The 27,263-nt window shown below is 50.0% G+C and overlaps 4 protein-coding genes across 8 annotated transcripts in view; 2 read left to right on the top strand and 2 right to left on the bottom strand.

The window, feature by feature from the left end:
• MTF1 (metal regulatory transcription factor 1) overlaps positions 1-11,816 on the top strand; it is a 49,127-nt gene extending 37,311 nt beyond the window's left edge. For 2 of the 3 annotated variants that reach the window (XM_047793406.1, XM_047793408.1), the window contains 2 exons: positions 4,811-4,874; positions 6,031-11,816. In XM_047793406.1, the coding sequence (XP_047649362.1) occupies positions 4,811-4,874; positions 6,031-6,461 (495 nt within the window). In that variant the 3' untranslated portion in view covers positions 6,462-11,816. The remainder of the gene's footprint in view (positions 1-4,810; positions 4,875-6,030) is intronic. The other variant, XM_047793407.1, reaches the window with a different exon arrangement.
• A 125-nt stretch (positions 11,817-11,941) lies between these two features.
• On the bottom strand, positions 11,942-13,644 carry C8H1orf122 (chromosome 8 C1orf122 homolog). Of its 2 annotated transcripts, none has more exons than XM_047793410.1 (3): positions 12,968-13,644; positions 12,676-12,877; positions 11,942-12,419 (listed from the first exon to the last, which is right to left on the bottom strand). In XM_047793410.1, the coding sequence occupies exons 1-3, from the start codon at positions 13,000-13,002 to the stop codon at positions 12,324-12,326; spliced, it is 333 nt and encodes a 110-aa protein (XP_047649366.1). In that variant the 5' UTR covers positions 13,003-13,644; the 3' UTR covers positions 11,942-12,323. The 2 variants fall into 2 exon arrangements, with proteins under 2 accessions (XP_047649366.1, XP_047649365.1); XM_047793409.1 differs by having other exon boundaries at positions 13,102-13,634.
• Positions 13,645-14,196: 552 nt separating this feature from the next.
• On the top strand, positions 14,197-16,851 carry YRDC (yrdC N6-threonylcarbamoyltransferase domain containing). Its single transcript, XM_047793411.1, has 4 exons — positions 14,197-14,274; positions 14,402-14,514; positions 15,986-16,128; positions 16,463-16,851. Exons 2-4 carry the CDS (start codon positions 14,428-14,430, stop codon positions 16,530-16,532), a joined length of 300 nt encoding a protein of 99 aa, XP_047649367.1. The 5' UTR covers positions 14,197-14,274; positions 14,402-14,427; the 3' UTR covers positions 16,533-16,851.
• Positions 16,852-17,565: 714 nt separating this feature from the next.
• Positions 17,566-25,228, bottom strand: MANEAL (mannosidase endo-alpha like). Of its 2 annotated transcripts, XM_047793404.1 has the most exons (4): positions 24,598-25,228; positions 23,262-23,371; positions 21,734-21,810; positions 17,566-19,832 (listed from the first exon to the last, which is right to left on the bottom strand). In XM_047793404.1, the coding sequence occupies exons 1-4, from the start codon at positions 25,145-25,147 to the stop codon at positions 19,196-19,198; spliced, it is 1,374 nt and encodes a 457-aa protein (XP_047649360.1). In that variant the 5' UTR covers positions 25,148-25,228; the 3' UTR covers positions 17,566-19,195. The 2 variants fall into 2 exon arrangements, with proteins under 2 accessions (XP_047649360.1, XP_047649361.1); XM_047793405.1 differs by lacking the exons at positions 21,734-21,810; positions 24,598-25,228 and having other exon boundaries at positions 23,262-23,332.
• Between the last annotated feature and the right edge of the window lie 2,035 nt (positions 25,229-27,263).

The following is a 27,263-nucleotide window of genomic DNA, read 5'->3' as shown; positions in this document are numbered from 1 at the left end:
CTCAGATGGGAGTAGGCAGCAGTGGCCAAGTCAGGGAACTAATCTGCGCTCCCAGAGCCATTTTCTCCCAAAGCATGTGGTCTTGGTGACAAAGGAAATGACTTGGTCGTTCACTTGAATACATTTTGAAGGCCTGCTGTATACCACACACCACACAGGATGCTCTTGGGGGTGTGGAAAAGTGAAAAAAACCACAATCTCTTTTTCATAAAAACTTACATTCTAGGAGTTCCCATCGTGGCTCAGTGGTTAATGAAACTGACTAGTATCCATGAGCATGCGGGTTCGATCCCTGGCCTCGCTCAGTGGATTAAGGATACAGCGTTGCTGCAAGCTGTGGTATAGGTCACAGATGCAGCTCGGATCTGGCTTTGCTGTGGCTGTGGTGTAGGCCGGCGGCAATAGCTCCAATTGGACCTCTAGCCTGGGAACCTCCATATGCTGTGGGTGTGGCCATAAAAAGACAAAAGATAGGAGTTCCCGTCGTGGCTCAGTGGTTAACGAATCCGACTAGGAACCATGAGGTTGCGGGTTCCATCCCTGGCCTCGCTCAGTGGGTTAAGGATCCGGCGTTGCCGTGAGCTGTGGTGTAAGTTGCAGACATGGCTCGGATCCCACGTTGCTGTGGCTCTGGCGTAGACTACAGCTCCGATTCGACCCCTAGCCTGGGAACCTCTATATGCCACGAGAGCGGCCCAAGAAATGGCAAAAAGACAAAAGATAAAAAAAACCCACAAAATTTATATTCTTGTTAAAGAGGCTAAAATGCCTAAAAGAAAGTTAACATTACTGGTGAGTAGGTGAAGTTTCAAATAATAATAATAATGGTAATAAAAAATAATAGCTGTGATTTATTGAGCCCTTTACTATGTGTATGGGCTTACTATGCTAACTAAGCACTTCTTTAAAATTGAGGATTTATTACCTTAGGTACCTTATTTATTTATTTTTATTTTTTTATTATAGTTGATTTACAGTGTTCTGCCAGTTTCTGCTCCACAGCAAAGTCACTCAGTTACATATATATATATATATATATATACACACACATACACATTCTTTTTCTTATATTATCTTCCATCATGTTCCATCACAACTAATTGGCTATAGTTTCCTGTGCTATACAGCAGGACCTCATTGCTTCTCTACTCCAAATGCAAGAGTTTGCATCTACTAACCCCAAACTCCCAGTCCCTCCCACCACCCCCCTTCCCCTTGGCAACCACAAGTCAATTCTCTATGTCCATGAGTTTGTTTCTGTTCTGTAGATAGGTTCATTTGTGCAGTGTTTTAAATTCCACATATAAGTGATATCGTATGGTATTTGTCTTTCTCTTTCTGACTTCTTCACTTAGTATGAGAGTCTCTAGTTCCATCCATGTTGCTGCAAATGGCATTATTTCATTTTTTTTGTATGGCTTTTTGGTAGTCCATTGTGTATGTGTACCACATCTTCTTAATCCAGTCATCTGTCAATGGACATTTAAGTTGTTTCCATGTCTTGGCTATTGTGAATAGTGCTGCAGTAACATAGAGGTGCATGTATCTTTTTGAATGAAAGTTTTGTCCAGATATATGCCCAAGAGAGGGATTGCTGGATCGTATGGTAGTTCTATATTTAGTTTTCTGGGGAACCTCCACACTGATTTCCATAGTGGTCATAGGTACCTTATTTTGAGAGAATTTTTTTTAGGTTTTGTTGAACAGATAGTACAGAGAATTTCCATACACTTCCTGCTCCCCCCCACTCCCTCACCTCCCCATGTCTTGCATTAATGTACATTTGTTACAGTTGGTGAATTAATATTGATACCTTGTTATTAACTTAAAGTTCATAGCTGACCTTAGGGTTCACTCTTGTTGTAGTATGGTTTTGACGAATGCATGATGTCTCTATCTGACATTACAGTATCTAGAATAGCTTCACAACCCTAAAAATCTGTTTCACTTCTTCATCTCATCTCCTTCTCCCTCACCCCCAAGTAACCTTCTTACTCTGTATCTCTGGATGTCATCCACCATGCTAAGTACTTTTTAATGCATCATTACTCATTTAATCACAATAGTCCTAGGAGACAGGTAGGATTTTACCAATGGAGACCTGGGGCCCAGAGAGAGTAAGTGACTAACCCAGAGTCGCACACTTATAAGTGACCAAGCTGGGATTTGAGCGTAGACAGACCAGTCCTGGAGTCCGTGTTCTTGACTTCTACATTGTGCTGCCAGATGAGGGGTTCAGAGACTAAGGGCTTGATGGGTGGCCATGCAGTAGGTCAGGTGAGCCTTGAGGTATGAGCGGGAATTAGACATCGAAAGGATGTACCAAGGAAGAGAAAGTCTTTGTGGATGTATGATGCTATCAGACAGACTGGGAGCTCCTGTTGTGGCTCAGCAGGTAAAGAACCTGACTAGTATCCGTGCTCAGTGGATTGGGGATCTGGCGTTGCCACAAGCTGCAGTGTAGTCTGCAGATGCAACTCGTATCCTGCATTGCTGTGGCTGTGGTGCAGGCCCGCAGCTGCAGCTCCAATTAGACCCATAGCCCAGGAACTTCATATGCCACAGGTGCAGCCCTAAAAATAAAAAAAAATAAAAAAAAGGAAAGGTAGGTTAGAGTTAGATAGTGAGAGCACACAAATTCCATAAATGGGGTGCCAGCCACCTCTGGAGGCAGCCTGGTTCCATTATCACTGGAGTCACTGGAAAGTTCTTTCCAGTATTATGACCCAGTCTCCCTCCGTGCAGTTGGGTTTTTTTGGTTGTTATTATTTTAATTATTTAATTATTTCCATTATTCTTATTTTCATTTTTTTATTCTTATATTGCCAATGGCTGTGTATGGAAAATGATCCTACTTTGTCATTTATGATAGTGGCTTTTTTTTTGGCTGCCCTGCAGCACATGGAGTTCCTGGGCCAGGGCTCAAACCTGCATCCTGGTGCTGCAGAGATGCCGCCAATCCCGTTGCGCTGTGGCGGGAACTCCAGTGGCATTTTTTTCATTTTATTTTTTTGTTTTAGTTTTATTGACATACAGCACTGTGTAATTTTAAGGTGTACAGCATAATATATACATCATGAAATGATTATCACAATAAGCCTTTTGTCACTGTGCAGTATATTCATAGTACTTATTTATCTTATAACTTGAAGTTTGGACCTTTTGACTGCTTTCATCCAATCCCTCTCCCCTCCCCCTGTCTCTGGTCTCCTTTTTCAATGAGTCTGTTTTATTTTTTGTCTTTTTAGAGCCGCACCCACAGCATATGGAAGCTCTCAGGCTAGGGGTTGAATCAGAGCTACAGCTGCTGGCCTGCATCACAGCAACAGCAATGCTAGATCTGAGCCATATCTATGGCGTACACCACAGCTCACGGCAGTACCAGATCCTTAACCCACTGAGCGAGGCCAGGAATCGAACATACCTCCTCATGGACCCTAGTCGAGTTTGTTAACTGCTGAGCCACGATGGGAACTCCTCAGTGAGTTTATTTTTGAAGTATAATCGACCTATGTTAGTTCCTCTCTTACACAACATAGTGATATTTTTGTACATTTCAAAATGATGGCCATGATAAGTCTAGTTACGATATGTCACCATCCAAAGATTTACATAGTTATTGACTATGTCCCCCACACTGTACATTTCATACCTGTGACTCATTTATTTTGCAACTAGATGTTTGTACCTCTTAGTCTCCCTCACATATTTTCTCTTCTCCCCTCTGGCAACCATATGCCTCCATGTATGTAGTTCTTATCTTCTTTTCCTGGCTCTGCCCTGGGGAATTGCATGGAATAGCTCATTCCTTTTCCTCCTAATTGATTTTCATATATTTAAACATGGGCCTCATTTCCCCATCATTATTTTTAGTGTCATCTCTATAACTTACCCAGAAGCTTTCCTGTTCCTCTTTGACTCATCGTAGAGGCACTTGTTTTTTTACCCCCCCTTGAAGGGATGAAAGACCAAGCCCTTTTAAGATAAGACTTGAAGGAAGCGGAAACCTTGTAGCAATTGAATAGGAAGTATACTAAAGTAAGGGGTGATTTCTGGGCATACCTTTATAGCCCTACTTAGTAATCATATAAATACCTCATGTTTGCTGAATGCCCTCCATGTGTCCCAGGCTCCACCTGCATCACCTCAGTTCTTCCTCTAGGGATCCTTTGGGAGGGTCTTTGGTTGTCATCCCCATTTTTACAGATGAAACTGAGACTCCCAGAGGTTCCGTTACTTGCCTGACCTCAACCACTAATAAGTGGTTGAGCTTGGACTTGAATCCAGGTGTAGCTGAGTCCAGGGCCCACCCTGGAGCACTCGCCCTGTGCAGCTTCCAACACACTGCCCAGGGCCTTCACGGGAGGTCTTCTGCCTATGAGAGGGACTCAGCCAGCTCTGCGAATGCAGCTTAGTCCTTGAGGGGAAAAAAGTACTTCCCAGTCTCCTAGTAGTATTGGGGCACGGTGGGGAGTGGAGAGCTTAGAGGGGAAGCTAGCCCTGAGAAGACCATCTGCTTGAGAAAAGCAGTCCTGAAGGAGGTTTTGGGTGCACAGAACCTACTGGATTAGGCAGCTGGGAGACAGCCAAGGAGTAGGGGACAAAGCCTGCTACATTGTCAGGACTGAATGTCAAACAGTGCCGTGACCTCATGTCCGAGCGCAAACAAAACATCACTCAGTGCAAAAATCCCTGAACACTGAGGGCTTCTGTCCTCTTGGATGACCATTACAATTGGGGAGGCTTCAGGTCCTTGGAGATCTGCCATATTTGAGTGGCCATAAATGTGATTTTTTTTTTTTTTTTCCAGCAGCAAGCATCTAAAGTTGAGAAGGTGTTTTTTACCACTGCTGTACCAGTAGCCAGTAGCACAGGTATGTAATTCTGTGTTAGCTTTAAAAGGAAGTCAATTCTCTGGGCACCTTGAGGCACAGTTAGTTAATTATTGCTTTGCCCCAGTTTTTAAAAAATTTTAAATTAAATTGATCACATTGTATTTTTTTCACTAGAGTATTTCATATTCTCTCTCACAACTGTTGAAAGCTACTGCACTTACGGCATAAATACTACCTTTAACTTCTTTAACTAGTAACGGTTCTTTCCCTTTCAGATACAGCCTTTAACATAGCCAGAAAAAGTTTGAATCACAGTTCATGCCAAAGAGAGCAGTTGTTAACTCATTGGACTCTTTTTCTAATTACAGTAATGAAGAAATAGCGTCTGAGATCTTAGAGAGCTAAAAGGTCCTTTTTCTCAAGCTTTTTATACATTAAAGCAACTAGGCCCCGAAAAGATGAAATGACTCCCCGAGAGTCATAAGTGAGTCTGTGGCAGAGCCGCAGGCCTCCTGATGCACATTCTGTTCTCCTACCCCTGGTCTTGAGCTCTTCTGAGACACGCAAAGCCTATCCGAATTCAGAGTGTGCCTTGCACCGCACACACACACAAAAGAGGGGGAATGTGTGTGCATACAAGGCTGGCTTGTATCAGAGAGCCGGGCTGCACAGCTGAGCAGGGTGTCCTGAAGGAGGTCAGAGCCTCTTGGGCAGGCAGGGGCCAGGGTCAGGTGCAGTGCGGCGGAGCTCTGCCCTCGGGCCGGCCCTCAGGTATAAGCCCGCTGGAAACACTGCCTGGAGGTGAAGGTGTCAGGAGAGGAGAGGAGTGAGCTGGGTGTTCAGAGCTAAGTTCTCCAGAAGACTTTAGGCAGAAGGAAGAGCCTCTCAGCCAAGAGCTATGCGGAGAGTGTCGGGAAAAGGGAGGTGTCCGCCGTGGCTGGCATGGAGGGTGGCCAGAAATGAAGCTGGAAATACAGGGTGCATCTAGATGGTGTGTGGCTTCTCTGCCTCAGAGGGGATGGGGAGTGTCAGAGGCTTCTCACTTGAGGAGGAACAAAGCCTGGAGCATGACATCCACCCTTCCCATCTTCCTGCCTCCATGGTGCTCAGCTCTCACCTAGTCTTATACCCTCCTGTCCCTCTTGCCCTTGCCCTGCGGCTTCTTGAAGAGCAGTCTCTCTCGCCTCTCTCACAGGCAGCGCTGTACAGCAGATTGGCCTCAGTGTTCCTGTGATCATCATCAAACAAGAGGAGGCCTGTCAGTGTCAGTGTGCGTGCCGGGACTCTGCCAAGGAGCGGGCGGCCAGCAGGCGGAAGGGCTGTTCTTCCCCACCCCCTCCAGAGCTGAGCGCCCAGCCTCCTGATGGGCCAGGCCTGAAGCTACCACCACAGACTTTTTCCCCACCCCCGATCCCCCTGTCGTCATCCTCCGCTGCATCCTCCTCCTGTGAGCAAAGCAGACAAGCAGTGACTCCTTCAGACCCTCCGACAGAAACGTTACGTGCCATGGATATGTCCGAGTTTCTGTCTCTCCAGAGCCTGGACACCCCATCCAACCTGATTCCCATTGAAGCACTACTGCAGGAAGAGGAGGAGATGGGCCTGACCAGCAGCTTCTCCAAGTGAAAGGCCCGAATGTGCTCCCCTCCAGGAACAGAGGCCAAGCAGGAAGCAGAGGTGCGGTGCCTGTCCTCATGGGGTCAGCAGTTTGAAGGATGAAGAAATCTACTGTTTGAAATCCTCACCTTTCAGACCTGTTTTCTTTATTCATATGTCAGGAGCATCCATTTTTAAGGAACTGATCTTTGGAAAAAACAAAAAAACAAACAAAAAAAACAAAACAAAAAAAAGCTAAGTTATAAATGAACTGTTTGGCTGCACTGTATGTCACTTTTGCTTATTGTCATGTGAACTTGGAAATTAAGGTTACTCGTGTGCATAAAAATTCTAAATGAAAGGGTGTGGTTTCCATCAATCTGATGCTGCCCATCACTTGCACTGGGGTCTTTGTGGTCTGGGCAGTAGAGTTCGGCGTGTTGGGTGTTGCTCCTCCCCATGCGTCTTTTGAGTCTGAGGCCGAAGCTTGCTTGGAAGGCCAGACCCTCGCTCCGTCAGAGAAGGAAGTGGCAAAGCCAGGTCAGACAGCCGTGAGCTGGACAGGGATCGGGTGAGCTGGTTTTGTTGTCTGTGCTTGGTGTGGTGGAGCTCAGGGCGACTGTGGCAGGTGTCATCCTGCAGCCAGCTACAGCACAAACAGGCAGCTAAAAGGCTGGCCTGAGGCCTAGGGGACAGCCTGCTTCCATCAGGGCCCTAGGCAAGTCGTTGATAGCTCCTGTCGCTGACTGGTGCCTGTGCAGAGCAGGCTGTAGGAACGTGATCAGTCTTTGCCTTCCCGGCATATTCTCTCTCTCTCTCTCTCTCTCTCCTCTCTCTCTCTCTCCCTCTCTCTCTTTCTCTCTCTCTCTCTCTCTCTCTCTCTCGGTTGCCAGGGCTTGCAGATCACAGTGAGTTTTTCTTGGGGAACATCCCTGCTTTGTCCTGGAGTGGACGGGCAGTTTGTGGCAGTTGCTGGTCAGCGGTCTGCCTTTTCTGAATGGTATCTTCTTCCTCAGAGCAGAAGAGCTGCATTTTGCTCATCAGGAGAATGTGCGGCTTTCCAGGAGTTTTGTTCAGGCGGCATGCCCTCGGCAGGCGGGTGGCCTGGTTTGGGGTTCCAGCCAGGCTTTTGGTTGCCCCCTCCCATCTCTGCTCCTGACCCCTCTGGATTTTGCATACAGCCTAGTACAGTGCAAAGAAGGATGTGACTTGCTCAGCTTAGTCATATGATTTCTAAACAAAAAAAGGAAAAAAAGAAAAACAAAAACAAAACAAAAAAAAGCAATGATCTTCTACTCAGGGTAAAATAAAAAAAAAATTCCCCTTCCACCAAAAAGCCTGAAATGTTGCAATAAGTTATCTCATTTGGAATGTTTCATTAAGTTGTGTTATAGGGAAAAAAAATTTTTTTTGATGATTTGTGTATAGAATTATATCCATCTGTCTGCCTTTGGCTCCCAGTTATTGCCTCTAAAATAAAACATAAAATACAGTCCACACTAAAATGGAAAGTTTCTCTCAACTGGCTGTGTTAATGTAGTCAGGAGTGCTCACCACGTGTACTGAGCTCAGAAACTAGGCATGGCCTCTGCCTCCCAAGGGCCCCCTCCCTGCCTCAAGTGAGGAAAAGGGTTCTCACAGGCCTGCCCTTCTGAGTCAGTGATGTCGGGCAGAAAGCAGCAGTAATTTCGCCTTCCTTTCCTTCTCTCTAAGGTAAAGAGATCTGCATTTGTCACTCTCCTGTCCTCTGAGCCATTACTCAGGACCAGCCAAGACAGTATCTAGCATAGATCATTTTCCTGGGAGCCAGAGGCCCTGCCTTTTACAGGATTTCAGGGACAGATTCAGACAAGAGGGCGATGGTGGTAAATGTCACTGCCATGAGGAGTTGCTTAAATACAAGCCGGTGGTGTCTCAGGAGTCTAGTGGGGAGAATCAGTTTCTTTTTGACCCTCTGCCTTCCCTTGTCTGAAAGGCTGGTGGGTTCTTGTGACCACTGACCTCAGCAGAAATTGATAAGGCAGGAGGAAACTTCTATTACCACAGTGGGTCCGTCTTCCTGGAAAACCAGCTGCTGGGTGTGGGTTGTCCTGGGCTGTCTGTGAGCCTTGCACCCATAGGAAGCTTGGCAGTAGGACCCTGGCTGTTTTCTCTACACGTTGTGAGAGAGAGAGCAGCATGGAGGGGGTCCCAGATGACCTCCCCACGTGCCCATTCTAGGCTGACCTGAGAGGCGGGTCCCTGGGAGCTGAGGTAGAAAAACAGGAGCCCAGGGAAGGCCATTGGAAGCACCCATGGTTTAAACACTGCTTCCTTCTGGTTAGCCTTGGCTGTGCTCCTGTTGGGCCTGTGGCTTTTCTGCTCTGCAGAGATGGAGAGTGATGAAGAAACAGGCTTTAGGCGGACAGATTTTTCTAGTTGAAGTATCTGCCTTTTTGAGGGTGACTGGAGATGACCAGCGGGACTGTCAGATTAAGCAGCTTTTGAAAAATCAGGAATGTGCTTAAAATGCTCGTGAGTGGTTGTGAAGCGCAGGTTTACTCTACAGGGTAGGCAGTCTTTCCTTTCCTTCCTGTTCTAGCCCCTCCCCGCCCCTCCCCCTTCTATCAGCCTGGCCTCTGGTGCCAAGGACCTTGGAGAAGAAAGGGCAGCAGGCTAAAGTGGAGCCACAGAGAGCCTTCATAGAGAGTGGTTTCCAAACCCAGCAATGACCCTAGGGTGGTTAGGGAAGGTTGGCGGGCTCCTGGCAGGTGAAGTCAGGCCTTTTTCCTTTTGATGGTGACCTTAATCATTTTCACCCTGTAGGTTGAGACTTCCGGCTCCCACCAGCATCTCCAGCTATACTGCCCCTTTACAGGGTGCTAGTCAGCACGAGGAATTGGAGTTCATGGGCTTGGGAGGTGGCAGGAAGCTTTGGCTGGCACCGCCAAACTGCCTTAGTGAATTTGGCCCTTCCCAGGCAGGTGGGCGAGGCACGGAGGGCAAGTGGCCCTGCCTTTCCTGGCAGCCTGGCCAACCTCGTGGGGGCATCACTAGTTTGATGACAGGAAGCGGTATTATTCATTGAATTCCTTCCACCCCACCCTGGCCCCCCTTAAGAAGGAGCTCATGGTGCAAAGCCCAGGAGGGGCCTTACAGTGTGAAGACCTCTCTGGGTAGAAGCAAGGGACTCCTCTACCACCTCTGGGAGAGTCAGTAGTTTGGAGACTTTTACCTTCAGGGCCAAGGCAGCAGACTGATGGGGAGAATGGAGGGTGGGTGGGTTTTCCTGAGAGACTTTGTATAATGCTGAATGTGTCCAAAGGGACGAGTTTGCGGAACCTCATGTTGGTATATTAAAGAAATAATAAAATAAAAAAGCACTTTAGGTTATTTTATCTTTAACCCAATTGCTGCAATTTCTTTTGTGTGTGTGTGTATATATATGTATGTACGTATGTGTATATATACATATATATACTTTCCATAAAGTTTTATTTTTTGCTCAGAAAAAAAAAAAGTTAAATTGAGATGTTAAAAGAAAAGCACTTACCTTGGTGCAATATGTGTAGCTTGACGGTCGTTGTCCCATGTGGCCCTGGCCTGGCGGCGTTTTTCCACTCCATCAGCCCTGTTCTAGGAGGCTGTCCACAGGGAAACACTATTATGCATTCTCAGCAACTGCTCAATCTATGCAAGCCTTCCCTGTGTGTCCAAGGGCGCCCCCTCAGGCTCTCTGAAGAACTGCTGCGGGTCCTGTTTTCTTCTGCTGACTGTTGAGGCCCTTTTTCATCACTTCTTGGTCCTTTGCCATCTTTCCCCTCTTCACCGTTACAAAGTGATGCCCGAAAGGATGAAACAGGTTGTTCCTAGGTAGACACCTGGCACCTTCTAGACTTTTATATTTGTAATCACATCCATTTGTCCTTAATCCTGTCTCCAAAGTCACTAAAACCGTTGATTTGTGGAGCTGCGACAATATTGCTAGTGAGTTTACAATGTTCCTACACCACCAATCAGAAATATGTCTGGGGGAAGTGGTGGTGGTCGTGGGGGCTGGGCATTGTGAGCCATTTCCATACTGCACCCCCTACGGCTCGTGCTATCTCTTTAAGCAAAATGGTCTTCAGCCCTCATTGAATCCAGTAAACAAATCTGTTAATAATCGGCTTTATCAACTTTCTTTCTTCCCCTTGCCCCACTCCACTTTACCTTCAAATCTCAGGCTACTAAAGAATGGTTTTAAAATATGCTTCAGCCAAAGCAGAAAGATGTCCATAGACCCAGTATGCAAATAATTCTGCTGTGACATAGATTGGAAATTGTCCACTCCTAAATTCTGGGGAGGGAAGAGGCAACAGAACTCAATTATGCATATTTCTGATTGGTCGTCATTTTTAGCCTGTTTTCTCTTGCAAATTTTGGGGGTGAGGGAAAGCGTCCCACGTTTCTTCTCATGCCCTTTGGGGAAGCTGACCACTGGGCATTTCTGTTACTCCTATTCGAGAGGGCTTCTCAGTCTGCACTGAAAAATGCAAATTAAACTGGATCTTTATGTCAATGTGTATATAGTACAAGCTTTTTTTACTGGAAGCAATGTTTAAAACCACATGCTGCCCTTTTGGTGGTGTGCCTGCTGGGCCCAAAATGGGGTGATGATGTCATGTCACTTTCTCAGCTCAATGCAGTTTCTACTCTTTTTCTTATGGGGAAACTTTTCATAAAACCTGTTTTTCACCAATACCCAGGGGTCTTTTCTGCAATATCCTTGTTATCCTCATAGTGGTGCCAAGTCAGAGGGGCCTCTCTTGCCCTTTTCCTGTGTCCTCAGGCCTCCCAAGGGCGCTGTTTAATTCAACAGTCTACATATATCCTTTGTTGTGTTTTGGAGAATGTGGGGGTGAGAGTTGGAGTTCAAGGTGTCTTTTCCCTGTGAATTCCTAGTCCCTGTTTGGGGGAGGTGGCTGGAAACAGGTTTTTGATGAATCTCTGGCTCATCTTCTGTCCAGGAGAGACAAGACCCACGAGAGCCTTCTTTTTTTGACACACACTAAGTCATTGGCCAGAGGTCTTCGTGACAATTTTTTTTTTAACCCCAAATAGTTTTATTTGGATTATGTAAAAGCCTATCAAATTTATTTAAGTGTGAAACATGGGAACAATGGACTTCCACTGAGCGATGTGAAAACGTTACAGGTTCAGTACTTCCAAAGGAAGAAACCTCCAAACCCAAAAAGAATTTGTATTTTTGAAGAATGTGAAATAATGGTGTTTGCTTAATTGCTCATTTTGTAAAAACTTAATATTGTACTTTAAAATATCTGCTAAGAAGTGAAAATTTAACTTTTTGGAATTGAAAAAGCAATATTAAATACTAATGAAATCCTAATTAAATGCTTATTTAAACCTGGTAGTATCTGTGGCATTTTTTTCCCATCCCTGCCCATGGTTGTCCATTTTCAACCGCTTCCCCCCATCCCCAGGCATCAAAGTCTTAGACAGGGGACAGAAAGGAAAAGGTCGGTCACCAGGAGAGTCTGCAGGTTTCCTTTTAATCAAGGCTCTGCTAAAAGTGTTTCCTGGGGCTAAGAGCCCCCAAAGCATGAAATGGACATGTAACACCACCTGGATCCCACAAAGCAGGCCAGACCACTCTGGCAAGCGCTGCTGGCCTGCCCAAATCCGGATAATCAGACTGGGTATTCGCTGGCTACATTTCAAAGCTCAGCACTGCCTTCGGCCAGGATGAAGTGGGAGTGAACCCAGCTGCCAGCAGAGCTGCCACCCCAGGCTGAGAGCCAAATACCAGCCACTGCCAGTGAAGACTGGCCCCTTTATTGAAAGGGAGTTGTTCAGAGTCCAGCCACCAGCCCCGGGGAGGGAGAGAAGTCAGGGCGCCCCGCTCGGAGATGGTCAGGGCTCCGCAGCTCCATCGCCAGCATCCTTTGGAAAGCCACCTCTGGTGGAGACAGCTGGCTGGGAGGGCGCTCCAGGTTTGGCTGAGACGTTCTGATTGGAACAGGTTGGGGGGGAAAAAAAAAAAAAAGTGAGGCTGGGAAGAAAGGCCCTGGATTAGGCCCCCGCAAGAGATGGCCACTTGGCATCTGGATAGCTCTTAACTTTTTCAAAGCCTCTCATCCAGATGAAAGGCAGTGGGGGTAAAGCGGTGGGGACACTCTTCCACCCTCCAGGGAAAGCTAGGGCTAGCAAGTGCGGCCAGTGGGTAGTCCCCACCTCCCAGGCCCAGCCCGGGGTGGGCACTGACCCCGCCACCAGCCGGCTCCGGGCGCCGGCGGCCCAGCTGCCGCAGCATCTCCTCGCAGGCGGCGATGGTGTCCAGGAGCTGCCGCTGCCGCTGCTCCACCGCGTCCAGCAGCTGCTGGGCGCGCTCATCCCGGGGCGGCTGCGGGGGTGGCCTCCCGCCGAGCCCCAGCCCCGCCTTCCCACGGTCCACGCCGGCAGCCTCCCTGCCCGGGAGAGAGCGAGACAGACGGTCAGGGCCGGCGCTTGAGCGGGGTCAGAGCCCCTTCCCCCCGCCCCGACGGGCCCCCTCTCACCCCCGTGACCAGTCTGAGCCCGGGCCCCATTCCATCTCCGCCTGCGCGGCCCGACCACCGCCCCCCTTTCGGCCGCCCCCCCTCCCCAGCGCTGCGCCAGGGCTCCGCAAAGCTGCGCCCCGCCCCGTCCCCACCGGTCTCCTTCAATCCTCCTGCGGGTCGCGGTCCCTTTAAGTTGCCCGGCGCGGAGGTGGGGCCGAGCTTCTCGAACCGGAAGCTGAGTGGGCGCGTCACTTCCTCCCGGAAGTGGGTCTGGGCGGATGTCTCCGGCGCGTCCGTGCAGGGGGCTGAGGGCCGCGGTGGCTGCCAGCATGGGGTTGAGCGAGGGGCCGGCGGGCTCCGCCCGAAGCGGGCGTCTCCTCCGCCCGCCGAGCCCCGCTCCGGCAGCGCCGGGGGCCCGGCTGTTGCGGCTCCCAGGGAGCGGGGCCGTGCGGGCCGCAAGCCCGGAGCGCGCCGGCTGGACCGAGGCACTGCGGGCCGCCGTGGCCGAGCTGCGCGCCGGCGCCGTGGTGGCCGTTCCCACCGATACGCTGTACGGCCTGGCCTGCTCCGCGAGCTGCTCAGAAGCACTGGGCGCCGTGTACCTCGCCAAGGGCCGCAGCGAGACCAAGCCGCTGGCCGTATGCCTGGGCCGCGTGGCCGACGTCTACAGGTGAGGCCGCCCCGACCCGGCCCCGCTGGGGGCGGCACCGCGGGAGGGGTTTCCGGTGACAGGCTTGGGAGACTGAGGCGCAGAGAGCGGGAGGGGCTTGTCCATGCTCACCCAGGAATCCGGAACTGGAAACGTGTGCGAAGCACTTGGCGTCTGCCAGCCTTAAACGAGCTCGGGGGCGCACCGATAATTGAGGCAGTAGGGGTCCCTATTCTGACGCTTTCGTGATAATGGGGGGGGGGCTGCCACGGTTTAAGAAAAAAGCGGGGGACCACATTGCTTAGTTTAATAGTGCCATGAAGAAAGTAAAACACGGAGCGTGAAAGCGCTGTAGCTCGGAGACGAGAGGCATGTGGGCTCCAAGCTTGGGATGCTCCACTGGTGCCCTACCTTCTACTCAAATTCTTGGGGGCTTGAAGAAGGAAGACAGGTGGATCCCCTTGTAGTCCCTAGGGTCACCTTTTCTAGATCTCCCTAGAGTCTGGAATAGGACCAGCAGTGCCTTTCATTTGGTTGGATTTGTGCCCACTTTGTTCCCAGGTACTGCCATGTGAGAGTACCTGAGGGGCTCCTGAACGACCTGTTGCCAGGACCAGTGACCCTGGTGATGGAACGCTCAGAAGAGCTCAACAAGGACCTGAACCCCTTCACTCCCGTGAGTCAGGTTCTCTTGTGTCCCCAGACTCTTGCCATTTGGCTTTTGCTAGGATCCAGGTCAGACCCATTGCTCACCCCTTCCAGCCTTTCTGATGATGCCCTTTCCCTTGCCTCAAAGCTTGTAGGCGTCCGGATTCCCGACCATGCCTTCATGCAGGATTTGGCCCAGGTGTTTGGGGGACCACTTGCCCTCACCAGCGCCAACCTCAGCTCCCAGGCCAGCTCTCTGAATGTCCAGGTGAGACCCAGCCCTCTCCCCGGAAACACCACCAGGCCGGTTTTCTCTGAACCAGGGGGGTGCTGACCATTCACTGGAATTGCCTGGCAGGGGAACCACCATTTCGATCTTATGGTCCGAAGTCTCTGCCCAGTTGGCTGGGGGTGAAGTAGTGGAGGGCTCCAAAGCAAAGGCTCTCGGAAGAGTTTTATAAAGCTTGAGAGGCAAGGGGGAGAATTGATGGTTTTTCTTTTTTTTTTTTTCCCCTGATGTCTTTTTAACAATAAGAGACATCATAAAGTACGTTTATTTCCCTTTTTGTGGGGGTAGCAGTTGTTGGAGAATACAGTCTTTACAACTTGCTGTAAAGAAAGTTGAGACTCTCAAGCGTTAAATCCCTATCCCAGGATTCCTGGTCCTGTCCTCTTATCTCTCGCACAAGGCAGGTGCTAGAAAGGATTGTCTTCGTCCTCTCTTGGCTGAAGAGCTTAGAGTGAATGAGGACTCAAAGACATTTGACTTAGCACCCTCCTTTCTTTCTTACCGAATTTAAATGTAGAACACATTTAAGTTATTTTAATTATTTAAGTAAGAACTTAAAGGGATGGGGTTTCCATGCCCAGACTTAGAGAGTGGGGTCAGGGGCTTTGGAAAGTCACCCCTCCTTATTCTCAGACTGCAGGCTTTACTTGGTCCTGGTGGCTAAACCCTAGGCAGTGGGGATGGGGAGTCTTACCTTTTACCTTTTCAGCAGGCTGGTGACCTTTCCAACACAGCAACTGATATTTATGATCCCACATCCCAAATCCCCCGGCCAAACTGCCACTGCAGTGTCTTCATGAGGGGTAGGGGTGGGGGATAGTGCTCTGGTTCAGTTAACAGTTCAGTCCACAGTTCTGAAGGGAAGATCCTTTCCATAGCCCAACGATTGAGCGCCAATGGCACACACTTGCCGGGTCCACCCTGTTTTTATTCTCCTGCCCTGATCCAGAGTTCAGCTGAGATTCAGGACTAGAGTGGTAGAGCTGGAAGGGACCTTAGTGACCATCTGGTCCAGCCCCCGTAATTTACAGCCCTGGATCAAGTAACTTGCATGCAGTCACACAGCATTTTGGTGGAAAGTCGAGTGTTGCGCTCATAGCTTTGGACTCCTGTCTAGGACTCCAGGCATTGTCCTTATACCTCCCTAACTGAAGCAATGTGTGGCATTTCCTCTCCACATAGCAAGATTTTCTTTAAGCTCTAGATAGGTGTTACTTGGGGTGCTAACCTGGGGGCGGGCTCCAAACCTCACAGGATGCATGCAGTGTCCTAGGTGCAAAGGCAGTGTCCTAGGCACAGCTGACTTTAACTAAATGAGGTTCCTTCCTCTGCTTAGAGGAAAATGCCTGCTATTTAGAGCTGTGTGGCCTTTGTCTTATGAGCCCTGGGTGGAGTATGTCACTGCAGATGCCAGAGGTGGTGACCATGCTCTTCCTTTGCCCCTTTGCAGGAATTTGAGGACCTCTGGCCTCACTTGTCTTTGGTCATTGATGGGGGACCAATTGGGGATGGCCAGAGCCCTGAGTGCCGATTAGGGTCAACGGTCGTTGACTTGTCTGTGCCTGGAAAGTTTGGCATCATTCGTCCGGGTTGGTGAGTCTCTTTGCTGTGGCACGGGGATAGGATCTGAGTGAGGTTGGGAGACAGGGGAAAAATAAAAAAGCCGTGACCAAAAAAAAAAAAAAGAAACCGCAACAGATTGTCAGTCCTCTCTTGCCCTGAGGAGGCTAGACAGGTTTGGAGGTGGTGGGTGGAGTGGGACTAAGTCTGCTAGTGTTGCTGGCTTTTTCAGGAATCCCAAAGGATTCAAGGATTTGATGAACAGAGCACAGGAAGATCAAAGAGTTTAGGGGGCCCTGATTTCCAGACTCTGGTGGGCTCAGGCTTTGAGAAGTCCAACCCTCACTGTCCTCCGTTTCCTCCTCAGCGCCCTGGAAAGTACTACAGTCATCCTCCAGAAGTATGGGCTGCTTCCCTCACACAGATCCTGCTCGTGAAACTCCGGAAGAGGGAGGGCCCAAGGACGGGTGCTGGACACTATGTGTCTGTCCGCTGGTGGCTGGCAAGGCCTCATTTACAGAGGCCGCTGGGGCTACAGTGTTAACGAGTCTGACCTTTTAAGGCAAAGTTTCTTTCTGAACACTGTCAACCAGGCCTCAGAAGCTACTGATTAAGCCTCACACATCACTGAGGAGGTTATTTATCTATAATTTCATATTATCAGCTAAAAGCTGAATGGAGATTTTAAGAACATTCCTAGTATGGCCTTGTTTCTTGTTTCTTCAGATTTTTGAAAAATAAATAACAGATTTGGAATCTAGTGAGAGCCTCTTCTCTGGGTGGTGGCATTTAAGGTCCAAATCAGCTAAGGTAGCAGCTGGTGCTTTTTTAGAAGTCTTTTACGTGAACCAGAGGCATGAGTTTGTGCTCCTGAAGCCAGAAGCAGGTTAGGATAAAAATTGTAGGACTTCCCTTTGGGGCTCAGCAGTTAACGAACCCGACTAGGATCCATGAGGATGCGGGTTCGATCCCTGGCCTCGCTTGAGGATCTGGAGTTGGGGTGTGAGCTGCGGAGGAGGTCAAAGATGCAGCTCGGATCTGGCGTGGCCGTGGCTGTGGCGTGGGCCGGCGGCTACAGCTCCAATTCGACCCCTAGCCTGGGAACCTCCGTGTGCCATGAGTGTAGCCCTAAAAACCAAGAAAGAAAAAAAAATTCTAGAGCCACAGGCCAAACACTGCCTGTGCTATAATTGCCTGGCCCGAAGTCGTTGTCTTGTTTTAATGGTGGGGCGTAAGCTCAGTTGGTGTGCATGGGAGGGGTCCAAATTAAAGAATATTGGCAAATCTCTGCTAGCCTTTTCAGCCACTTTTTTCTTATTTATTAATAATAAATAACAGTAAATTATACCTGTAACACCTTTATTTAAATCCAGTGTCAGAAGCCTTCATCTTTATTCATATGTATACCATTACTGTTGGGCATTTAAACTTTATTGTTTCTTTAATAGAAAATAATGCTGCTATTAAACATCTTTGTAAATGCTTTATTTTTCTTTTGAATTATTTCCTCAGAGTAGGATTACTGGGTCAAAGTATATGGGCATTTTTATGGCTCTTGACACAGGTTAGCCTTCAAAAGAACTGAATCAAGTTGCACTGCCAGCAGCAGTGGGTGACAATTACTGCCCTTGTCCCCTGACCTTAACATATTTTTAGTATTTTATGTATCTATGTGTGAAACAAAGCCTCGGTGTTACTTCATCTGTAAATGACTCCAGGTCACCATCCAGCCCTTTTCATCTGTCCCTGCCTGCCTTGGTTTCCCCAGCTGTCACAAGCGAGGGGACCAGGCCTGCCCCATCCACTGGGGGGTTTAGTACCCATTATTGGAGCTGGGAGTCCTTGAGGTGACCAGTAGGGCTCACTTCTTTCCCACCCTCCTTGCACCCCAGTTCCCAGAATTGGGATTCAGTCTTGAGCCCATACCCTTGACAATACAGTGGCTTCCAACATACATGTTTTTCAAGAATTCTTGCCAAGAGGGTATCCCAAGCCTGCTCTGAGGGTCCCTGCAATTAGCATATTAGTTTCTTTGTAAATAAGCACTGGTTTGTTAAATATTCCCTCTAAAAGTCTTGTTGAAACTACTCATTTCTCAAGCAAACTGGCCTCTTCGTCACACTTAGGAACACGGTAGCCAGCCCATCCTACATGTCGATTTGTCACAGAACCTGACAGGGATCAGAGTTTGTGGGCCTGCAGGGAGCGGAAAGAAAGCTGACTTGAGAACAGAACACCATGTCATATTTAATAAAATCACAGTAGTACTGAAAACAGCTCTAGCAACTGGGCCTCATTCATTTTAGGGAGGTAAAGGGAGTGGGGGTGTCCTGGTCTTCTCCCTGGAGCTAAATATTCATCTAGGAAAACAGAGGCCCTGGAGCACAGAGGAAAAAGAACTTAACTCCCAGCACTGGGCAAACCTGCAAAAAGGAGAAACTTAGAGCTGTGCTCAGGCACTAGCTACAAGGCCACACCAAATGAGGAAAGTGGATCCTGTAAGCTTAGGAAGGAAGACAGGACTCATTCCTGGCCAAGTTTCCCCCCAGCACCTGGCATGTGGTAGGGTGCTCACTGAGTGTGTGGAATGGATTTGTGATGCTCAGAATGATTTCCTGATACTTCGGTTTAGGAACTACTGAGAAGAGCTTAAACTGAGAATTTCCCTTTTAGAGACTCTCAAATAGGGTTCCCTAGCTTGGGGCAGACAGGCCTGGAGAGGATGCAGGCTGGCAGAAGGGAGAGTGCGTGCTAGCCCAGAGCCCTGACACCCTTCTAAGAACAGTGACGTAGTGACGCCACACCACCAACCAGCTGCAGTCAAGGCCAGAGGGATGAGTTCAAAGTGTTTTGACTGAGGCTGTAGAGCTGCCTTGAGCTAAATCCAGTCACCTGCCAGCTCCTGGGTTTGATCCTGGAACACTGCCTAGTGTCCTGTCCCTGCAGAGCACCCTGCTCTGTTCTCCGTGGCCCCAGAAGCCCTCAGCCAGCCGCTGACTTGGAGACAAGCGAGTGTCTACAACCTCAGCCAAGCCCCGTGTGGTGACCTCTGCCGGTGGGGCCGGGATGTTGGCACCTCCTGCCCCAGCTTGCAGGCCCCTCACATCAGCCACTGCTCCTTCTCTTTGATGAAGTGCTCTGCCCAGCGGCGCGTCAGCTCCAGGTACAGGCTGGGCTGATGGGGCAGGTAGTCCAGATACAGCCGAGTTGGCGTCTTCTTGGGAATGGCCTTCTCAATCTGGGTGCCCTCATGCCACTCGTTGAAAGAGGTGATGGAGACGATCTCGGGCCTCACTGTCAGAGCTGCCTGCAGGGCCGTCTCATAGTACTTGCCATTGACCCTGTTCCGCGTATTGTGGTTGTTCCAGGGCCGGATGCTGGTGTCAATGTAGCCAGGCCCCACGCTGGGGATAAACATGAGGTTGTTGGCATCGCAAAAGTTCTTCACAGCTTTCCAGTTCTGATGGGAGGAGCCGAAGGAGAAACCATTGGAGGCAAAGTAGGTGTACATGCCATCAAATCCAGCGGCCAGGATGTCGTGGGTGTGGCCCTCCTCCACCAGCAGCGCTATGAAGACCCCATCGTAAGGGGTGTTGCGGATCGAATGGGGCCCATTTGGTGTCAGGAGGTGGGCCCAGGCCTCAGGGGATGTCAGATAGGAGTCATAGATATAAAAGAGTGGGAGGCTCTTACCCATGCTGTTCTTATAGCGGTAAAACGCACCATGGGAGCCATACCTGAGGAGCAGGAGACAAGAGAGCCTGAGCGCACAGCCTGGGATGCGAGGGCCAGCCATGGATGAGATCTTTTGCTGCCCGAGCACAGTTCTGGATCCAGCCAGTTTCCACAGTTGGACGCATCATGCCTCTAATCAAGAATCAGTTCCCTCCCTCCCTCCCCCTAGCTTGTCATTCCTCCGTTCAAGCCTCACCGTTCAAGCCTCACCACCCTGCCCTAGGCCAACCACCACCATCTTCTGTCTGGGCTGACAGCCACCTAACTGGTCTCCAGTCTCCCGCTTCTCCCTTCCTACAATCCAGTCTCTTTTAATTAATTTATTTATTTGTTTAAATTTTATTTATTTATTTATTTATTTTGGTCTTTTTGTCTTTTTAGGGCTGCACCCGGGGTACATGGAGGTTCCCGGGCCAGGGGTCCAATAGGAGCTGTAGCCACTGGCCCATGCCACAGCCACAGCAACGCAGGATCCGAGTTGCGTCTGTGACCTTCACCATGGTTCATGACAAATGCCGATCCTTAACCCAAGTGAGGCCAGGGATCGAACCCTTGTTCTCATGGTTGCTAGTCAGGTTTGCTAACCGCTGAGCCATGACAGGGGAACTCTGGTTTGTTTAAATTTTAGAGCCAAACCTATGGCATATGGAAGTTCCCAGGCTAGAGGTCGAGTCAGAGCTACAGCTGCCAGCCTACGCCACAGCCACAGCAACACCAGATCTGAGCTGCGTCTGTGACCTACACCATAGCTTGCGGCCAACACCAGATCCTTAACCCACTGAACGAGGCCAGGGATCAAACCTTCATCCTCATGGAATCTATGTCAGGTTCCTAACCCACTGAGCCACAACAGGAACTCGCAGTCTCTTTTTAAAGTGTAAATCAGATATGATTGCTCCTAAGACCCGCAAGGTCCCACCTACTTTGTCCGGCCCTGCCCACCTCCATTCCTGCCATTACCCCATCTGTCTCTACACTCCAGCTACAATGACTGCTGTCAAACATGTCCCATCAGATGGCCTTCGGATCTGAGCAGCCTCTGCCTGGAGTTTTCTGCCTGCCCCCAGATCTTTGCAGAGCCAACCAACTCTTCATTTGGCTCACAGGTCATCTCAGAGAGGCTCACTTGACCAGCCATTCCAAAGTCATTTCTTGTGCACACTCTAATACAAAAACCCTGCTTTAGGAGTTCACATCGTGGCTCAGTGGTTAATGAACCCGATTAGCATCCATGAGGATGTGGGTTCGATCCCTGGCCTCACTCAACGGGTTAAGGATCCGGCATTGCTGTGAGCTGTGGTGTAAGTCACAGACGCAGCTCAGATCCTGCGTTTCCATGTCTGTGGTGTAGGCCGGCAGCTGTAGCTCGGATTGGAGCCCCAGCCTGGGTACTTGCCACTAGCGTGGCCCTAAAAAAGATACACACAAAAACCTAGCTATATTCCGTTATTAGTTTTTCATTGTATGGATCACTATTTGTCATTGGTGACTACTGTTTGCTCCACTACACCCCAACACACACTAGGATGTAAACTTTGCTGGTCCTACCCATTACTGCACAACTGGGCCTTAGGACAGTGCCCTGACCCTCAGAGGCATTCAATAAATGTTTCTGGAATGAATAAATGAATGCTATGTGCAAGGCCTACATGAGCCACTTTCACATATATTAGCTCATATAACTCGCACAAGACTCAAAGTTTCAGAGGCTTGCCTCCGATCGCGGATTGGAGGTGACAGAACCAGAATTCAAGCCCAGTGTGCTGTCTCCGAGCTCATTACTCTCTTTTTAGATGCTAAGGACACAAGGCATTGTACCCTTTTGTATCTTGAACTGTGCCTCCAAACTATTCCTACCCCCACTGTGATCCCCACCAAAATCCAAGTGCCAGAGCAGCCTTACGTGTCAATGATGTACTTGACATTGTCGTGTAGAGTGATGTCATCTCGGCCCTTGTAGGGTTGGATGTGGAAGGCCACCTGCCATAAACAGAGGAGAAGTTGGTCAGGTGAGTATCTGTCCAGGGGCCACAACCTGTAAGGCTCCTGCTCCAACTATGGCCTGGAGAAGGGGCTGGGTTCAGGAGAGACCTGGCAGTAGTGGGCACACTAAATAAAAGTAGCCACTGTCCTTGGGGCCAAAAAAAGAAGTCTTCCCACCTTCCATAGCAGGGCCTTTGGGAATCATTCTGACGGGCTGTTGCAGGAAGGCTCATAGCTTCCAACTTATGTGCCAGCTCCCAGTATCTGGCACTAGCTGCTTGAAACTATAGGAAGAAGTATACTGAAGCTGTGTCAATGGGAATATGTGCCATGATCTGGTTTTTTTTTTTTTTTAATTTTTATCTTCTCCATTATAGCCAATTTACAGTGTTCTGTCAATTCCTACTGTACAGCAAAGTGACCCAGTCATATATATTCTTTTTCTCACATTATCCTCCATCATGTCCTATCACAAGTGACTAGATATAGTTCCCTGTACTATACAGCAGGATCTCATTGCTTATCCATTCCAAATGCAAGAGTTTTGCATCTATTAACCCCAGACTCCCAGTCCATCCCACTCCCTCCCCCTTGGCAACCACAAGTCTGTTCTCCAAGTCACGAGTTTCTTTTCTATGGAAAGGTTCATTTGTGCTGTACACTAGATTCCAGATATAAGTGGCATCATATAGTATTTGTCTCTCCTTTCTGACTTACTTCACTTAGTTTGAGAATCTCTAGTTCCCACCATGATCTATTTAATGTGTCAGTGATGGACTCGAGAGCAGGAGAGAGGCTCTTCTTCAGCATTGTTCTTCTTTTGCCACAGGTGAGGGCAATGACTTATTCGATTGGTACTCATGGAGAAAACGAACTGGATGGCTCCATCATTCCTCGTGAAAGTGAGTCTGCCTGCTGAGAGCACAGGTTATGCTTTACTCCTTGAGGCCCAGTTTTGCCTCTCACTAGGGAGTTGAGGCTCCCTGGGGAGTTGAGCCTGGAGTTCAGTTTGTGGGGCCATTTGGCCCTTGCCTGCCCTCTTTCCGAGGTCAGGGCCTCCAGCCTGACTTCTATCGCTGTGATATTTATTTAGTCTCCCATTTCTCCTATATTTAGTTTTCCTGATTTTGTTTCAGAACCCCAAAATAAGAGTGACAAAGGGGAGTTCCCTTGTGGCACAGCAGGTTGAGGATGTGGCATTGTCCCTGCAGTGGCTTCGGTCGTTGCTGTGGTACAGGATCAATCCCTGGCCCAGGAATGCAGCCAAAAAAATAAAAAGTAACATAGGCACCATTTATTAGACCCTCACCCCCAACACTACACTTGCTATGTATCTGCATACCTGGGCTAACATTAAGAACTTTGATAGAGGTACTATCCCTGTGGGTGGAGGAGGGGAAATTTCCAGAATGGGCCAGAGAGCATTTGACCTCTTCTTGGAGACTCACCTGGATATTGTACTGATGGGCGGTGTCCAGAATGGCGGGCACCAGGTCATCTGAGGGCTCCCCATTATCATCAGCCATGCCAGGTGGGTACCAGGACAGGACCAGGACGCCTGGGACACAACACAGAGGATACTTCAGAGACTCACAGTCCCCCCGCACCAGAAATTTGTTTTCTCACAAACCATCTCCAACTGCGAAATGGTTTCTGAATGAAACCTAAAGCAAAGCTCCTGCCAGGTTCTCTTCCTGCAGATTAGATCCCTGAGCCCAGCGTCTCGGCGCTGTCCACGCCTGCGGTGCTGAAGTACAGCGGCTACGGGAACCCTAGTGCGCCAAGCCCTTGAGGAGCCTGAGCGCCTGCCGACCTCTGTCCTGCATTAGCAAGTAGTTAAACAAAGGGAAATAGGTGGACAATGCCACACCCACCTGGAAGCCACAGTCCTATCTCTAGAGAAGCAGAGCACCTCTGAGGTCCCACAGGGAGAGGAGCCCTGAACAGAAGTCATTTTATGCTTCCCCCTAACATTTGTCTCAACTGCCTGCCCCTCTAGAGGGGAGACTCCTGAGGGACAGCCTCTGTGCTATTTATCTGTGAATACTTTCCACCATTGTCCCTAGTATTCAATCCCCCCTCCACTAACCATTTCCAGAGAAATTGAAATGTACTGTAAAATCCACCAGAATTCAGTGCCAAAATCTGAAATAAGAGCCTCCCCACCCTGGCCTGCCTACCGAGGGACTTCGTTTCAAGCAGAGTGCTTGATAAAAAGCTCCCAAGCCCCTTACCGCAAATAGAGCAGGAGCCATCATACAACATGGGCAAACTTTCCCTTCCGCAGCCAGCAAAGACAAGAAGGGCTGCCGCTCTAGCCTGTGCCGTGCATGAAAGCAGAGGCCATCCATCCAGAGGCCACTGCTCTGAACCTCAGACTCCTTCCTGCCAGGGTACCCAGGCCTCAATTACCCAAATCTAGAAGCCCAACAGACATGAAGAGTGCCCTCTCTCCTTGCTGTCCCTACGTGGGACAACCCCAGTGCAAACAAATGCCTTCCACTGGTCCTCCCAGCAGCTCTGCCCTCGGAAATGGTCTTGGAATTTGTGTGTGTGGAGGGGGGAAGGTCAGAAGGCAGAGGTAGAGGAGTCTGAATACTATTAGGTGGGGAAAGAGCCTCTAGATGAGCGCAGAATGAAAGTTCTAGAAGACAAGGAGTAAGAAACTAGGCTCAAAGGTGAGTGGGACCAAAGGCCTGGTGATAAGAGCAGTGAAAGTTGGGGTGTGAGAGTGAGAAAAGGTGAGGCTGGGGGGTGTACAGCGAGTAGGGAGTGGGGACTCACCGATGGCTGCTTCCTTTAGCTGGGTCATATGCTCCCGCAGCACTTCGGGGTCCCGGGAGCTGTAGGGCCCCAGCTCCGGGTAGAAGCTGGAGCCCAAGTCGTCGGGGGGGCTGTGGCGGCCTCGGGGGTAGCTGGCCGAGATCTTGGGGTCCCAGTGCGGCACCATGACGTGGTCCCAGTGGATGTAGTGGCCCTCGCGCCTCGGGCTCCCGTACCACGAGTAGTAGAAGGCATGTAGGTCCGAGTAGACGCGCAGACTCTGCCCGGGGGCGGGCTCGGCCTCGGCGGGGGCCGGCCCTAGGGAGCTGCCTGGGCCCGCGGTGCGGGGCGGCGGCTGCGGCGGCGGCGGCGCGGCGGGGGCGGCCGGAGCCCGGGCGGCGGGGGCAGGGGCCCCCTCTGGGCGTCGCTCAAAGGGAGCTAGCTCCAGGCCCGGGCCCAGCGCCGGGAGTCCGTCCGGAGCCTTGAGTGTGCGCAGGCCCATGAGGGTGCCGAAGGCGAAGAGCAGCACCAGGAACAGCGCGATGCAGGCGCGGCGCCGCCGCCGGGCCATGGCGGCCCCCGCGCTGCCTGCGTCCCGCCCGCCTACCTCCCTGCGCGCCGCGCCATGGCTGCCCGCCCGGCTCCCGCGCGTCGCGCAAGCCGCGCGCGTTCCAGGGAGACAGCGACGCCGAGCGTTGAGCGCGGCGTGGGCGGCTCCCAGCCTCTCCCCCGCAGTGCGGGCGGGCCCGGCGCACAGAGAATGCAGGCGGCGCAGACCAAGTGGTCGCGAGTCACGGGGGGGGGGGGGAGTGGACTGGGAGGAGAGCTAGAGAGCCGCGGAGCTGCGAGTACCCAGGCCAAAGGACAGGGGCCTAATTCCAGCCGCGTGGCCCGCGGAGCATTTGTCCACTTTCAGCCTGGGGCAGCGGCGGAGGACCCCTGGGGGTGGGGGGAAGGGAATGCCCTCCTTTTGCAGCCCGGAAGGTCCGGGCGCGGCGCTGGAGGGCGTGGGAGCGGAGGGCAGGGTGTGGAAGCGAGCGGTGTCTGGTTGTGCCTCCAACGACCTCCTTCCCCGCTGATCCCTCTCTTCTGACTAGAGCGAGCCCCTCCCTACTGATCTCAGTGACCTTCCTTTTTTGCCTCTGGTCCCCCATCCCTCGCACCCCCTCTCAAACACCCCCAGGCAGTCTTTATAGCCCCAGGTTAAAGGGGTGTCGGGAAAACCCCAGGAATCAGACACTAGGGAGGACCAGAGAGACTTGCCTTGCACAAGGTCACATGTACTGGGCCCAAGCCCAAGGATCTGGACCGTCTTGCCAGAGCTCTTGTCACCGTCCAGCCTGCCTGGTCTTAGGCCTGCTGGTCCAAGCTCTCTGTCCTTGGACAACCTCCTGCAATCAGTGGGGACTAAAGGAGCTGGCTACCATGGAGCACTTTTTACAGGTCCTAAAAAAATTAGCGCTCAACACGTTTGAGGTTTCCTCTGGACTCTGAGCTCCAGAGGGCAGGTTCCTGATCACATTTACCTTTTTAGATTCCAAGGGCTTTGAGAACAGGGTCTGATACTGAGTTCCCAGGGCTGCTTGTTGAGTAAACACCAGACTTTGGTGTGATATTCTATAGACAATGATAAGCTTTCGCTCAACATTGATTATATTCTTACTTTGTGTTATTCATTATTTCACTCACCCAGAGAATAATTTTATTGTCTGCCTCCACTGGTCCATGAAGACAGCAACTTTGTTTCATCAGCCACTGTATCTACAGTATCTAAAACAGAGCTTGGCATAATAGTGGGCATCAGATTCTTATCTCCTAAGTAAAGGAATCATAGGAAACTCAGGAAGAGGAGAAGCAAGGTTGGGAATTGTCGGTAGGTTTGGAGACCAGGAAAGTGCACTCAAGAGAATTCGTGGTAGTGTGGATGAAAAATTAACCAGTTGATCTAAGAAAGAAATGGAAATTTTTATTCAAGCCAAATTTGTGGACTATATAACCCAGGAAGAGCATCTGAGAAATTTCTGAGAACTCTTCCACCCATTAGAAGTCAAAGCATAGTTATATAAATTTTTTGAGACAGAGAGCTATACATTAAATAATGTGTCATTGACAGTTTACGTAATCCAGGTCTAAGCACCATGTGATCCTTTATCAAGAAGGAATGTTGGAGGAGTTCCTGTTGTGGCTCAGTGGGTTAGGAACCTGACTAGTGTCCCTGAGGAGGCCAGTTCAATCCCTAGCCTCGCTCAGTAGGTTAAGGATCCAGCTTTGCTGTGAGCTGTGGTGTAGGTCACAGGCACTGCTTGGATCACAACTATGATTCAGCAATCCCACTCCTGGACATATATCAGGAGAAAACTCTTCATTTGAAAAGATACATGCATCCCAGTGTTCACAGGAATTCTATTTCTAATAGCCAAGATATGGAAGCAAACTAAATGCCCAACAACAGATAAGTTGACAGAGGAAATATGAGATAGATATACATGTTTATTTATATACATACATAGCAGATAGGGCCCAGATCCCACGTTGCTGTGGCTGTGGTGTAGGTCAGCAGCTTCAGCTCCAATTTGACCCCTAGTCCAGGAACTTCCATGTGCTGCCAGTGCGGCCCTAAAAAGAAAAATAAATAAATAAATACAAAATAGAGGGAGTTCCCATCGTGGCTCAGTGGTAAGGAACCC

This window comes from Phacochoerus africanus, chromosome 8 (genome assembly GCF_016906955.1).
Source record: "Phacochoerus africanus isolate WHEZ1 chromosome 8, ROS_Pafr_v1, whole genome shotgun sequence".
Classification (NCBI taxonomy): domain Eukaryota; kingdom Metazoa; phylum Chordata; class Mammalia; order Artiodactyla; family Suidae; genus Phacochoerus; species Phacochoerus africanus.
The sequence above is the reverse complement of the archived record's forward strand: the minus strand, read 5'-3'. Positions and strand labels throughout refer to the sequence as shown.